Below are 14,809 nucleotides of genomic sequence, written 5' to 3' on the forward strand. Positions count from 1 at the left end.
ACTTTTCTGGTTTTGCTGCATAGTCTCTGTGCGCACTAAACACTTAAACTCTCTGTGTCAAAGAATCCCAGGTTTCATTGCAGGGATGTGCTGCTTTCTAGGTAAACTGCAATTCAGTGCACTAGAAGCACCAAAGGGATAACATCTCCTTGCTGGCTTTTAAGCCAGAAGATCTTTGAAATCCATCCAGTTCCATGTTCCACGCAGGTAGGAAGCGATCTGTTTCATATCTGATGCTCTCCCCACACCTGGATTGCAGCAATTTTTGCTTCCAGCTACTGGTTCTGTGCTGCTGCTGGAAAAAACTGCAGATACTGAGGTGGGCAAGGGCGCGTTTCAGGAACAACAAAACCAAACTATAGACCCAAACTGGTGCATACTTATGAAGAGCTGGCAGTACTTAATGGGATCAAAAGAAGGTGGTATTGAAAAATCTCTTGGCTCCTGGCTCAAACCTGTTTATTAATTGTGGGATCTCTTAGAATTGGATTAAAATATTACAGTCAGGCTGTACCTTAGATCTAAAGATATTTTAGAACCTTTGCCAAAACATATTTCTTCTAGAAGCTAAAAATATCCTGCATAAGATGGAGGCTGGGCCCCAGTGCTCCTAGCTCCCGCACCATTCATCGCACCTACCGCTGTATGGATCAGTGTTTGCAACGTGGGTGGGGAGGAGGCAGTCCGCCTCTGTGAAGCGAAGTTCTTGGGTAGCTTCTTGGGGCTGTCAGGAGTATTCGTGTCCTGTAACTGGTCTGGCTCTTACTTGCCACTACTGAATTAAAGCCAGCAGCCCACGATTCGTTACAGAGCAACTGGTGAGTGTGCAACCAGCTGAATGGGGAATGTAATTCTTGCAATGTGTTTTAATCCCCAAAACGGCCCCTTGCCGCTGCTTCGGCCTCTTCAGTATGGAGAACTGCGCTGCCAAAAGCACAGATCCCTGTCACTTCAAATCTGCAGCAGGAGCTCATTTGAATCCTTTTAAGAACCTGGTTGCTAGTCAAATCCAGCTCCCTGGTAAAAGGGTGGTGAGCCACCCATGCTGTTCTAAGCAAGCGAGCTTTAAGACTTGATTATGGAACAGTCTCCTGGCATAAGTGCTGGGCGTTCTGCCACCTGCTGTACCTGTTCCCACTGTTTCAACCCCTTGTTCTTTATGTTCAAAATCCTAATGCTTGCTTACTTACATTTATGTAGTCCATTCAATGACAAGAGAGTGGCTCTGATCAGAAAGCAGCTTTCCCATCAGCCTGATTTTCAGGGCTACACACCATGCACTTCCAGTCCCAGCTCTGTTTTGCTCTTGGCAGTGAGGAGTGAGTCCTTTGGTCACAGTCCAGACCTCTGATAGAGCTGATTTCCCCTGGCTAAGTTTCTGACAACAAATTTGTCATTTACTTTCCCATAAAAACAACTTTTATCTTTGCCAAATGTGAAAAAAACATCCCCTTAGCAGAAGTGATACCAGGTTTGCAGCTGCCTGTTGAAATAAAGCAGCCCTTGGCTGGCGCACAGCAGCAAGCTGATGTAAGCTGAACCTGCACCAGGAGATCGGGGCAAACAGTTCCCGCCGGTACGATTCAGCCCACGACTAATGCCTAGTGATCCTGTTCTTGGGTACGGGAAGGGAACTGGTCACAGCAGGTGACTGCTGCTAGTCAAGTACAGAATAACCTCTGAAACTACACTAGGAGAGCTGCTTGTTGCTAAAAATTCATGGGCAAGGCTGCTTAGATGGCACCACACCTTGGTACGTGTGCTGGGGATCAGGTCTAGACCACTGTCCTGCTCCACTGGGGCACTTCAGCGCCTGCCTGAAGCTTCAGTTTGCGCTGGAGCCTTCCTCGTGTGGCCCCTTCACTGCCTGGGAAACAGACGCTGCAGAAGTACCGTGCTGGATCAGCGCCCGCTGAAGAGGGATCTCTGTAACAGCGATTTTCAATGTCCTAATTCAAGTTCCAATTTGGAGTTTAAAAAACCAAAACAATTGGAACTGACACTTGACAACAGGTTATCTGATTTTAGCTCATTTTTCCAAGTCCCACGGATTGCTGGTCACCTTAATACTAATTCACCGAATACCTGATGTCAGAACTTCTTTGCGGCATGTTTATGAATGCCGAAACCATTCCTTTAGTCTGGTCTACAGCTACACTCTTTTATCTTGCTCTATATTGAATTGTTCCTGTTTTCAGCTACTTGGCAAACTGATAACCACCAAATCCTGAAAAATCTGTTGTGAAGCATTTGCGTAACTCAGTGCTTCAGTAACTGAAAGCTGCTGGTACCCCGCATCGAATGCCGGGTTTGGGAGGTGCAGTGAGCTGGTGGGAAACGCGTGTCCTCGTACAGCCGAGCTGATTGGCGTCTGCGCGAGGCCGTCTTGCCTGGTATGAAGTTTCTGGTCTCTGTTCTTCATACTCCGTAACTCTGTTCACTTACTGTTCTTGATCCCATTTTTCCATATTGTCCTGCTTACTCATTTCGTGGGTATGTATGTATTTCATACTCCTTTCCATAATGATCAGAGTACTTTGCAAGCAGCTACACCTAATTGTAAATGCAGATTTGTATCCAGCAAGAGCATCTATAGAGCGGGCTTTCGTTATCGGTGCAGTCTAAATGAAGACCCCTCTCCCCAAATAGCTCATGTCATTTGAAATTCCGGCGAGCGGAGTCTTTCCCCTGGACCGCCAGCCATGTGTGGGGCTGTCTTTGACTTTCGGGATCCAACAGGATGGGTGGGAGAGCAGAGACGTGTTGATTTTTAAATCTTTGAATGCTAACTGCAAATTTGGCTTCTTAAATTACTTCATCTCAGTCACCGGAGGCAGAAGGGTGGTTCTCTGTGTGATCAGGTAGATGTGGGCTTGCTCAAGTAGAGGCTGGTATGCCCTCTAGTGTATTATTTGTTATTAAAAAGCAGTAAGCTTCAGGGAGGCCGTTCCAAGATCTACCAAGCGCACTCTTAGGTTGGCAGTGCAGTAGAATAAGTAACTTTATTTTGTTGATTAATTTACTCCCAACTTTGCCTAGCTGACGATGCTGTGAATAGCTGTGGTATCTGTCACCTTTGTTCGAAATGACCCAAACAATTGTGCTTTTGCTTTTTTTCATTTGAAACCTCCATTACTTGTCTCTTTCTACTGGAGCAGCTCAGAATAAGAACTTCTTTCTCCCCAGGAATAACTGCTGCCCAGAAAGGCTGCAGAGTGCCTCAGAAACCAATGATTCACAGAGAAGGGAGTCCTGTCCTCACTTCAGGATTTGTTTCTAGCTTCATACCCTTGTCTTTGTAAGTAGCATAAAACAGTAGGAAAAGAAGATTAAAACCAAGCAAGAAAGTCTCGGCAGTGCACGGAGAAGCCAGCTTAGGGAGATGAGTCAGAATACAAACAAGATGGTGTAGATCTTGCAATAGCAGCTCAGAGCAACCATGTTCCAGCTGTTCTCCCAACCCAGCAGTGCAGGAGGGAAAAGCTAGAACCGAGCAACCACTCACAGTCCGGGACTGAACTGACACTGAAACTGTCCGGTGCATCAGGCTCTAAACGGCCGTGTTCTCCCCTTGCTCTGGCATCAGCAGGGGCTGAGACACCTTTCATTTTAGAAGCAACGGCAGCAGCTTCATGCTTCAGTGGTTCTTTTTTCAAACCTTGTGTGTTGGGATCACAGCTGAAGGTTGTTGCTCCTGTATCTTCATGAAGTCATGCCCGAAGGATGTCCTGCTGCTGCACCAGGAGGGCTGCAGAATACTCATCTGCCAACACGGTTGCTTTGAGCTCACTGCTCCTCTGCTGCCAGCTGCGGTCTTACACTGCCGCACCGGTCTACAACAGCAGGCCTGGAACTGGAGAAGCAGCAGACTCTAATCCAAAGCTACCCTCTCCCAACCCAGGAGAGGCAGAAGGAATAAAACGTGCACCCTCTCCCCAGCTCCCTGCAATCCTGCTTGGATGAGCTGAAAGTACACCTGTGTCTATTCAGTGCCAAAAAAAAAAATTCAGGCAAGCACATGCAGGCCAGGGCTGAGCCTCCAGCAGGGTGTTCTGCAGTCTGGCTGCCTCCTGAAGCAACCAGCACAGCTCTGCTCAGCACCTGGTGGTGGCCTGGACACCTCAGAGGTGACAGTCTGCCATGGTCCTGCTTGCAGTGAACATGGAGCAGGTGAGCAGCGCTGAAAGCATGTGGAGGGGGGCATTGCACCAAGACCACCGCCTTTCTCGTACTGTGTACCACTGGAGCTGGATATCTGCTGCCTGGAAAGATCTGACCTGATCTCCAGTGACAGAAGCCACAGTGGAGCCTAGCAGACCCCAGGACAAAACTAACGTGACACAAGGCCACGCTGTTGGTGACCTGTGGATGACGAGTCAGGGCGAGGTGAGTTACCGCTTCCTGCCACCTGCCCACCCTCCCCTGTCCTGAGGCTGAAGCGCAGCCATCCATGTACCCACGCAAGCAGAGAAGGACGCGGGAGCAGGTCTTGTCTCTTGTCTGTTTAGCTTGTAAATTCTTTGGAGAAAGGGCTGCATCTGGGTCTGTCTGCACAGCATTTAGCATAATAAATTACTGCTCCTCGTTACAGTGCCAGGTCCTTCTCAATGCCAGCAGCTTTACAGCCTCGCTGGTCTCCCTTCCCAACTCCACAGAGTTGTGCAGCTGGAAAAACCTCCACGGCAGCTCCTTTATTTCTGCCTACAAACAGTGAACGCAGTTAAACCCCAGAAAATGTCTTGGGCATTTTGTAACAAAACTTGCCCAACCAGAGTTTGAAGCATTTAACTTTTTTTTTTTTTAATAAAAATCAGTCATCAGCTTGGGGCAATGCACAGTTGTAATTTTCACCCTGACAGGTTAGAGATGCATCCCACCGTGCTATTTCCATGAGAGAACAGCTGGAAAGCTGACAGAGCCGCTGTCAGTTCTGTGACAATGACCCCTCCACGTAGCATTAAAAGTAGTCGAGAGTGCCTGTTACAGTGGACTCGGGAGAATGGATTTCCGTTTGTGCAGTTAAAGTCACCTGGGCCTCACTCGGTAGCAGCTCGTATACCGCGTGATGTGTTAGCATCAGCGGAGTTTGTCTGGTCTCAGACAGGCCCCAGCTGAAGGCCTGGGTAGAAACCTGCCCCCCACCCACCACCACCGCTATTTTCTGTGTGACAACGGTCACACTCTGCACCATCACTCGTAATAGACAAAGGAAAAATCCCAAAATCCTGTTCTGTTTGGATGCTTTTTCAGGCGAGCCAAGCTACGATGATTGATGTATTTCACAAACTTCATAGTTTCTCTGTCTCTATAAACTAAGGCCAAGCAGTTGTCCTCTGGATTCACTGTCAACAGCTAGAAGACATGAAAATAAGGGACGAAATTAGTTTCACAAAAATGGCTTTGATAGCATTCCTAGGAAGAAACAAACAAAACAGTTTCAAAAGCTAGTCAGAACAAAGGTCTGGTGTTAGAAAATGAACTATGTCACTACTTTTGTTTTAATATCCCTTAACCTGAAGCACTTATTAGACAGCAAGGTTCACTTGAAGGGATTCTGGCCACCTTATTAGTATGACTGTTCAGCACTCTCACTAGTGCTATACTGAATGTGACACAAGTAAACAGCACTTCCTTGGAAAAGCCTCATCCAGGTGCAGGTGGCATTAGGCACTGTCAGGGCCCGAGTCTTAAGCTTTACGGTGAGCGCAAGCCTCTTGAAGCTGAAGCCAGAGCTACGCCCATGAGCTGTAATTCCGGCAGGAAGGCTCCGGTGCAATACCAAGCACCCTCAGGATTATGCTAGCATTATGACAAAGTGTAATTACTTCTCTCCACCCTAAACAATTTAATCTAATTTGCAGCTAGCAACTGAGGTCCTTACCTCTTCATCTTCACCTTTAGCGATGTAGGAAGTAAAGCCACCATATTCTGGATCCCAGTCTTAAAATAGAAAAGAAGGATTCTTAGAAAGTTCAACACTGGCCAGGCTCCATACAGCCTTCCTGGAGATGCCACTTTTCCACCCCACTTACGACAGTTACCGGATACAGGACGATTCCCAGTTTAGCTCCTGCCCGTCTATTCTTTTTTTTTTCCAAATCAGAAACAGCTTGAAGCAAATGTACCAGATTTGCCTTTTACCACAGATGGGCCATTTAAGGTTGCTTGGCTCTCTGCTCCTCACATGTAGAGCAGTTTTGCCTTAGCAGATATGCAAAAGGCTTTCAGTATAATTACCAGCATGTGCCAGGTGGTTTCAGCTGTGCATTGTGGGCTCAGCTGGTCCAAAATGCTTATGTTTAGATTTTTGTTTTCACCACTGTCTAACAAGCAATCAACCTAAAACGCCTAGACATGCCTAAAGGAACTTTTGAAAACCCTGGGCTTTGTGAACTGGAGGCGCAGTGCTAATTTTGATGAGAAAAGGGGTGAAATGGAACACTTTTAGTGGGTATTCTGGCCACCTGACCCTCCACCATGCCCAGAGCCACTGGCTTAGTGAGAGGAAAGGTCTGGGAGACACAGCTTTTTCCCTCTGCCCAAGCGCCACCTCCTGGCTCCAGCAGGAAAGGTCAAAGCTGATCCCAAGGTCACAATCCCAAATCTTTGCGTTAAGGACTACTGAAACCAGGGCTCATGCAGAAGTGAGGACTAGGAAAAACTCTACAGAGCCCTTCTATATAGGAAAAAGCAGAGAAATTTTGGCTATCGTAGCACTGCTGAGAATTCAGAAGTCCCTCCTTTACGCAAACCTTGTAAGGAGAGTCTGATCTCTCTCTTTTGTCCACTTACCCTCACAGCCACAGAAGAAGAGCAGGTCGAGAACAAATTCTGTTGCTTGAGTGTCGTGGACTAGAGTATAGTGCCCGTGGGTCCAGTGCCTCAGCTCCCCAGCACACACAGGGGTACCTGAGCCTAGAAGGGAGAACAAACAAGCCAGGGAAAACAATGAAGCTGTAAAATAGCTGATGCCTGTGAAGCTCAAGGCACGTAGGGGACAAGCCCCTGCACTGCCATGCCACTGTGGAGCTGTCTTTGCCATCCCCAGCAACATGTAAAGGGAAGAAAAAATAAAACCGCAGCTAACTTCTTTTCTAGAGGTGACTCTAAGTTATGTCCTTTGGCCAATGTGGAGGAGAGAGGCCAAGATTTGCTTTTTGAAAGGGGTCAAGCTGCGATGTGCTTTGGTTTAACCAGTTCCTCGTTTGTTTTTTTTTTTTCTCCCAAGATTTACAGTAGTGCTCCAAACTTCAAGAGCCAGCAACCTATCTGTTCTTGAAGTACTGAAGCTACCAGATGCTTCAGTGAAGAAGGATATTGCTCTGAACTCACTCTTCATCTGCCATCCCAGCAGGTACATCAGAATTTGAGGAAGCCTTTTTTTTCTCCTCATTGCTGTAGCTCAGTTTTCAGTCCACGCAGCCCCAAACTATGCCCTCCTCATAAGTGATTTTAAACTCACACGGCGGGAACATGGCAGATAGGAGCAGCAAAACGACTAGCCGTGGAAATCGGAAAAACAAAGCCTTTGTACCAGGTAAGTGTTCTGGTGGGATTTTCAGTAGGACTTGTTTGTTTTACTGCCTTTTATTCTGGCGTCCACTAACTGGCTTGAGTCAGTGCAAGACGAGTGTTTTCAAAAATTCTACCCTTAAACTTCAAAGCCACCATTTTAAATAAACAGCACCAATCCATGAATCCAAAATTAATCTAATCTTTTATAGCAATGATATCTCATTGCTGACAGCTAAGTGGTTATTTAGGCTGGCAGCATTTTCTGAAAGGTTAAATCCTAGTTTTAGGTGTTGGTTTTCTAACTCTAATTATCTTTAGTTCCGATCTGTTCACTTTCTTACTTTTGATTTAGTCTCATACAAGAATCTACTTTATATGAAGCAGGAGTGTAACTATTGGCAAAAGATTATTGGGCGATTAATTAACACCCCCCCCCCCCGCCTTGACTCCTACAGAAGTCCCACCCTTAAGACTTAAGTCTGTTCAAAACAGTTTCTTCAAGTTAGTCATTATTTTATTCCAAATTCTTTTGCAATGGTCACTTATTTTGGATACTCAGTCCAACGTGCTTCAAGTCCCATGTTTGTGCCGGCGCCTTGTGCTGGCTGCAGTACAAGGTGAAATGGTAGTTCCATGAAAAACATTGGGAATTCTGCTGCCAACATCCTTAACGTCAGGATTCTGCTCAAGTCCTTTCACGCTGCTGCTGTTCGACTTACCATTCTGTGTCTCACCGTCTTGTGCTTCAGGGGGGCTGTCAGGCTGGTCTGGCTGATGGGGATTGCTATCAGCATGTTCTTCAGTCTCTTCCTGCTCAGGTTTGGGACTGCTGTGCCCAGCAGCATCTGCCGCTCTTCCCTCCCCAGCATCTTCATCCTCATCAGAGGGAGCCAGGAAGTGCAGCTTTAGGCCAGTGAAGTTGGAAAGCAGTAAAAACAATGCCTCAGAGCGTAAGAACTGCAGGAATTTCTTCAGGATGTCAGGGAGGCTGTCTTCCTCTGCTGTCTCATAGAGTCTGAAAGACAGCAGAGGTATCAGCAATGGAGAACCAACAAGGACCATGTCCATGGGAGCAGCATCAACCAGTGCAGCCTCATGGCAGTTCCTGCTTGGCCTCATCAGTAGGTGCAGGACGCTGTCATTCCCCACCTTTTATTGGCAGGCCCCCGGCTGCTCCACTGGATGTCTTTGCTCTCCAAAGCTTCACACAGTAGTCGGTATTTCTCTTTCTAGGAGAGGAAGATAGTGCAGAAACTTTAACATTTGGCTCCCAGGTCTCCCTTGGTGTGCTTAGCAGTAGTCATTGTCTACTCTCAGATAAGGCACTCTCAGTTTTTTTCTAACTTGTCTGAGGCACCTAAGGACTGCTGAATTGAGGGGCATAGCCTGGCTTGGCATCATGTCTTTTCAACGCCAGTGACCAACAGGTATCAAATGCTACCTGATTGTCTGCTGGGTGAGAATGCAGTTTCACGGAGATATGGATGCCCAGTAAACCAGAGGTAAATCAGCCTTGAGAGGCAAAGCCTTTCAAGTAAGACAAAACCATTACGTGTCACTTGTTTCACATACAGGTCGAGTTCCCCAAGTCCTGTGAGAGCTTGAGGGACAGGGAAGGACACTCCGGTCACCACAAGGCTAGGAAGCAGGAAGGATAACGTGTTTCCATCCTTCTGCTTTGCTTCTTGTAGGAAACAATGTTGAAGCAAAGTGTTTGATTTTTGGTGAGTCCCTATGCAGCAGTGTACAGGCAGGCAGAGGGGATCCACCCATAGAATCACAGAATGGTTGAGGTTGGAAGGGACTTCTGGAGATCACTTGGTCCATTCCCCTTCAGGGAGTGAAACCAGAAGGTGTTTTAGTTGACGGCCAAACAAGCAAGGCCGTCATGCATGACATGTGGTACCTACCAGCATGACACGCCCTACCTGCATGACATGTGGTACCTACCAGCCCCGTGACCTGTTCTGGCAGACCACACCAGATTGAAACACTGGGCTCACCTTAAGAAAATCTTTCAGGAGACTTTCTGATCGCTCCTCAAATTCCTCCTGGATTTGAGCTTGGGAGTCCATGTCCAAATAAACTGGATTGATCCACTCATACAAGATTTCATGCTGGAAGGGAAATGGATTTGAATGCTGAATTTGCAAAAGTAAAAAATATTCCCCAATTCCCCCTTACCTAGCTGGCCACAGGGCTGGACTCCTCCCCACACACACTCCATTCCTTTCTTTTTTTTTTCAATTGCACCATGAGTATTTGCTGCATTCTCTGTACTATTGTAGGTATGCAAAATGTACAGAGTCAAGAAAGATATACAAGAAAGAAACCATCTACGAATTTATGGACAGGAAACAAAAAAGAGAATGGGATAAGTTAAAGATTAAAGCATCCCCAAGCATCAGTGCATCCTATAAGAGGTATTCCAGGGACATTAAAGAAATAGAAATGCAGATAAGCAGATGTAGGCTTGTTACTCACATCATAGGGGATGTGTGGGCTCCTGGGCAAAGAAGCTTCCATGTGGCGTGCAGGTCTGACTATTGACGGGCCATGAAACCAGCCACTCACTGACAAGCGGCACTTCTCCTCAGACAGAACTTCTGACACCTGGAACAACCATTGAGCAGCACGTTAACTGTTTAGACTACAAAACAATTAAGGACCAGCTGTAACAGGCACCACGTAGACTCATCATAGGAGATGGACCTGATTCTGGAGAGCCTAATGCATACACAGAGATGTCAGACAAGGGCTAGACCAGGCTGGGTTATTCTTGGCTCACAGAAAGAGGACTTAAAGCAAACTTTGATGCTCAAGTCCATTGTAGATCTCCAGAATCCCAGTTGAACAATTTCACATTCCAGGGTGCTGTACTGTAATGGCAGTGTGAAGAGAAAGCCATCCCCTTATGACTGGTTGCAAGCCACAAACTGTGAATTTTTGAATAGCACATAAAAACTTTGTGGGTTTTGTTTGTTTGTTTTCTTTTTTTAGAACAGTCTGATGGAACAGGAAGAAGAAACACAGTCTGTTCCAAAAACATTTTGGCTCTTATTGTTACAGAGCTGTAGTGGCCCTTTCCTTTCATGACTTAGAGGTGTTCTAGGTCATTTGGAATGGCTACTGAATCCTAAATCACTTGGGAGGTGGAAACCAGAAAACTGCCTGCTATTAGAAGCTCATGGATCTGTTCTGCTCAGCAAACACCCACAGCTTTATTTGTTGTCTCCCAAAGAAGTGTACACCATGAAGTCCAAAACCTGAAGATCTATTAGGAAGTACTGACTAAATGCTCTTTGCCCAATGTCTGAGAGGGCTTTAAGGCTGGCACGTGCTGTGAAGGCTTCGTATCAGTCTGACCCTTACCCAGTCCTCTAATGGTAATTCCCAGGCTCTGTGCTTTACTGACGAAAGGGTCAAAGAAATGATTCAGTGCTTCAGCAAATACTCTGGGCACAAGCAGTGAGGTCCAGATCTGGGAGGCTTTGAGTCACAGCACTCCCAGTTAAGCTTAATGCTTATTTTAAAAATAAGTTTATTACTTAAGCTGTGTTTATTGCCTGTATTAACAGTATCAGAGACAGTGCACGGGGACTCTGAATAGCGCTAATGCGTGGGATTAAGTTTAGGTCAGTAGGAGGCAGTCACAAGGTTAAGTGGAACATGGATTTTCATGACAAGATTAAATCACTACCTGAAAACAATTAGGGCAGTGACCAAATAGATGTTTCTGTTAATTAATTAATTGTAAGACATAAATAACAGAAAAGTAAAACCCTAAGCAGTCTAGGTGAGGACATGCCTGACCTACATCACTGATCTTCTTCCTCTCCAGCCTTCTGCTCTTTGGCCCTGTTTGTTAGAGTCCGTGGTATTCTCAAGTACACGGGAGTTTCAGATTTCAGCCAGGTGTTTGTATCACGCGGTTCCAGAGATTATTCATCCTGTTTCCAGCCATCTTCCTGATAAGTGCCACGAAGCGCTACTTAACCATATCAGCATTTCTACTGTAGGGTACTGCACTATGTCTACGTTACCGAGTGGGTAAAGCCGCATCTGCATAGTGCCCTGTTGGCAAGGTGATGTGCCGAGGAGCTCTGCTGGAGCAAAGTCACGGCATCCACATGAAAAATGTGAGCTAGTTTAAAACAAGCAAACAAACAAAAATCTCTCCTCGCCACAGCCAAATCCATGGCAGTGGCTTGCCAGGAGAGCAACACAAAGTAGAAAAGGCAATTTTTCTTCCCCCAAGATGATGAAGCTAGACTGACAGTTTAAGTTGGCTTTGTCAGTTCTTGTGCTCCTTGAAGTCCCGCCTTTAACACACAGCACTTAGCATGAGGATCCACGCTCGTTCTCCCTTTCCCTTCTTCCTCCCCATCAGGATTGCAATAACACGCAGAATGAATAACCACAACAATGAGAATCAAAAAGCGAGCAAAAGACAGCTCCTTGCCTGGTGGAAAGAGACTGGAGACACTTCAAAGAAAACCAGCGTGTTCCACGAAGGCACTAATGACTTGATGATTTGCTGCGGCTGAAAGTGTTCTGCGGAGGAAGAAAACATACTCTGGTTAGGATACGAACTGGAACTCACTAGAAACTGCCATTTCTCTCTGACTTCATGACTTTGCGATAATGGACAGAGCTCAGAACAAGGGCTTGGCGAGGAATCAGTGGACTTCTGTTGCTGGAAAGGGAAGTTATCTCCATCACTTTAGGGTTCCAAGCACAGCTACTGGCATCACTTCCATCCTGCCTCCACTCCTGGCCCTTGATAAAAAATGTAAAAAAAGGATTCCCCTCTTCATTACCTTCTCCTGTTCCTCTGCTGCCACCCATTAGCGTTGTCTGCAAAGCCTGCTACAGCCCGTCTCTCATGTGCAAATTTTACCTGTACATCAGCTTCTCTGGACAAAGAAGAAACTCTTTATCTTCCTTGTACTATCTGAGGAGAGTTCCTGCAAGGGGTGCATAAGCTTCATCTTTTTCAGCCACCTGAGGCTGAGCTCCGAGTTCTTACCATCTGTGCTGTACAGGTCCAGCGTTCCGCCGTCGCTTTTCTCCCAGGGCGGCACGAGGTACAGGATGAAAGCAATTCTCCGACCTTCCAGCTCATCATCGTGGCACAGCAAGACATCTGCAATTACACACGTTTTGCTGCAGAAGCGCCTTTCCAGTACACGCATGATTCATTCCAATGGCTGCTTCCCAGCTTTGTCCCCGCAAGGGTACAACAAGAAAAAACACGCCCTTTCCAAGAACTGCATTTTCCCTCATCAGCATCACCAGCCCAAGATTTGCAAGGTTAACTTCTGTGGGACTGCACTACAATCGGTGGATTAGCCCACTCTGAAGGTACGGGCAGTTATAACTCGTCATCCACCCCTCCGTGGCTGTCACTGGGGACAGTGGACAGAGATTCCTGACTTGATGATGCAAGCTCTGACTCCTAAATACAGAACTGCCCTTTGAGTAGCTTTGTTGCTGGAGTAGAGGGGAGGGGGAGCCCTGGGAACAGAAAATCTAGACCAACAATTGGTCGTGCAAAAGGTTTTTAAAAAGTAGAGCTCACAGCAGTAAAAATTTTCCCCTTCCTACAGTGATTTTTCATGACTAAAAGGGTAGGCACAGTTGTAACCTGGACTCACCAAGGTGACGTTTTAGCATCAAACTTCACAAACTCAACTGCAGCATTTGGAAGCTGAACACGTCACCCTTTTGCACGGAAGCAAAACAAGGCTGAACACGGGCTAAACATCTCTGAAAAGGCAGGGCCTTCCAACAGCACTGGGCCCAGTTAAAGCCGTCAGCAATGGAACTACAGCAACAGTTTTTCCATCATTTGTACTTCATTTTCTGAGACTTTGATTTGCTGCTGATAGCTTCTAGGACCCCCTGGAACCAGAAAGGGGTTGGGGTGGGCTATGTAATTACGTATTCTGCAGACATTTTTTTTCCTACACACCCACAGAAGCTTTAGGGAAAGGATAGCTTATAAACTGACCGGTATATTCATATTTAGCACAGGAGATATCAATAGTTGGCTCCAGCTCAATCTGGGTCACAGCAGAAAGCCACTCTCGGAATTCTTCACACAGAGCATGCCTGAGAAGATAAGCACGAGGTAAGCATCCTCTCATGTTATAAAGCACATCACCATAGCCTAAACTAATTTATTACCTCCCTTCCAACTATTTAAACAGTTAAAGGTGCCATTAATGCTGGTGACAGTGTATTCCTGTAGAACCACACAGGAGCTGGCTGGGAAAACAGCCCAGCGTTCACAGCATCGCCAACACTAACCAGCAGCGAGTGCGAAATTGGTTGTAAAGGGGACAGCCAAGCCTTTCAGAAGTGACAGATACACAAGGGCTGACTCAGATCGCACCGCTCAGAGGAAAACAGCTAACTGACCTTAGGGCCACAACCTACATAAAGCAGCTTCAGCTCTTCAGGGCCGGTTTCTGGCCTGAGCACGGGGGCAGAAGGCGGCGGAGCCCCGCCTGGCCCACCCCGCTGCCCTCGCCTTCCCAGGGGAGCCGGCCAGGGCTTCTCCCCTCCCCGAGCGGGCGCACCCGGAGCTGGCAAAGCCCCGAGCCGGCGCTTTACCTCAGCGCGGCGACGTGGGGCTCCGGCCTTCCCCCCAGCTCCTCCGACTGCGGCGGCCCATGGAAGAGAAGAAGGGACGGGGGTTGGGGTTAGGGCGGCGCGGCGCGGCGCGGCCCGGCGCGGCCCGGCCCGGCCCGGCGCCCACCTGCCGCAGCGAGAGGAGGTCGTTCCGCCGCCCGCGGAAGCCGAGGCCCAGCAGCTCGTCGCGCAGCGCCTCCGCGAAGGCCGGGCCCGCCAGGAAGCCGGGGATGACGCCGTGCCGGAACGGGGCCGGCTCCACCGCCGCCGCCTCTGCAAGGGAAACGCCGCCGGTGAGGGGAGGAGGGGGCCCGCCGCCGCCGCCCAGGCCGGGCCGGGGGAAAGGGGGCCGTACCGTGGCAGAGCGGCTCCCCGCGGCGCCAGGCCGCCGCCGCCCGCTCCCGCAGCGCCGCGTCCCTGAGGGCGGCGCAGAGCTCGGCGGGCGCCTCCCGCTTCCCCCGCTTCTTCCCCGCCAGCGGCGCCGCAGCCCCGCGTCGCTTGGCGGCCATGGCGCTCCCCTCTGACGGCCCGGCCGGACTACAGCTCCCGGCGGGCACCGCAGCGCCCGCCGGGCCAATCGGGTCACGCCGGGGGCGGAGACGCGTCCCGCTGGCCAATGAGGACGGGGGAAGGGCGGAGCGCGGCGCCCAAATGCCAG

The 14,809-nt window shown here is 48.3% G+C and overlaps 1 protein-coding gene across 2 annotated transcripts; it reads right to left on the reverse strand.

Annotated features, from left to right (window-relative positions):
* Positions 1-38: 38 nt before the first annotated feature.
* On the reverse strand, positions 39-14,693 carry OGFOD1 (2-oxoglutarate and iron dependent oxygenase domain containing 1). Of its 2 annotated transcripts, XM_087740401.1 has the most exons (13): positions 14,507-14,692; positions 14,279-14,424; positions 14,134-14,180; positions 13,529-13,629; positions 12,545-12,661; positions 11,978-12,069; positions 10,000-10,128; positions 9,519-9,632; positions 8,665-8,744; positions 8,235-8,530; positions 6,793-6,915; positions 5,882-5,940; positions 39-5,352 (listed from the first exon to the last, which is right to left on the reverse strand). In XM_087740401.1, the coding sequence occupies exons 1-13, from the start codon at positions 14,658-14,660 to the stop codon at positions 5,191-5,193; spliced, it is 1,620 nt and encodes a 539-aa protein (XP_087596527.1). In that variant the 5' UTR covers positions 14,661-14,692; the 3' UTR covers positions 39-5,190. The 2 variants fall into 2 exon arrangements, with proteins under 2 accessions (XP_087596527.1, XP_087596528.1); XM_087740402.1 differs by lacking the exon at positions 14,134-14,180 and having other exon boundaries at positions 14,279-14,422; positions 14,470-14,693.
* Between the last annotated feature and the right edge of the window lie 116 nt (positions 14,694-14,809).

Source organism: Nipponia nippon, unplaced genomic scaffold, assembly GCF_047370975.1.
Source record: "Nipponia nippon isolate SJK-2023a ecotype South Korea unplaced genomic scaffold, ASM4737097v1 scaffold_7, whole genome shotgun sequence".
Lineage (NCBI taxonomy): Eukaryota > Metazoa > Chordata > Aves > Pelecaniformes > Threskiornithidae > Nipponia > Nipponia nippon.

Bases quoted from the DNA above. Each gene is read 5' to 3' on its own strand.
- OGFOD1 (XM_087740401.1), bottom strand. From the start codon at position 14,660: ATGGCCGCCAAGCGACGCGGGGCTGCGGCGCCGCTGGCGGGGAAGAAG. The intron at 12,662-13,528 runs GTCAGTTTATAA...GTGTAATTGCAG, and splicing joins TGCTAAATATGAATATACCG to ATGTCTTGCTGTGCCACGAT. The intron at 9,633-9,999 runs GTGAGTAACAAG...TTTCCCTTCCAG, and splicing joins GCCCACACATCCCCTATGAT to CATGAAATCTTGTATGAGTG.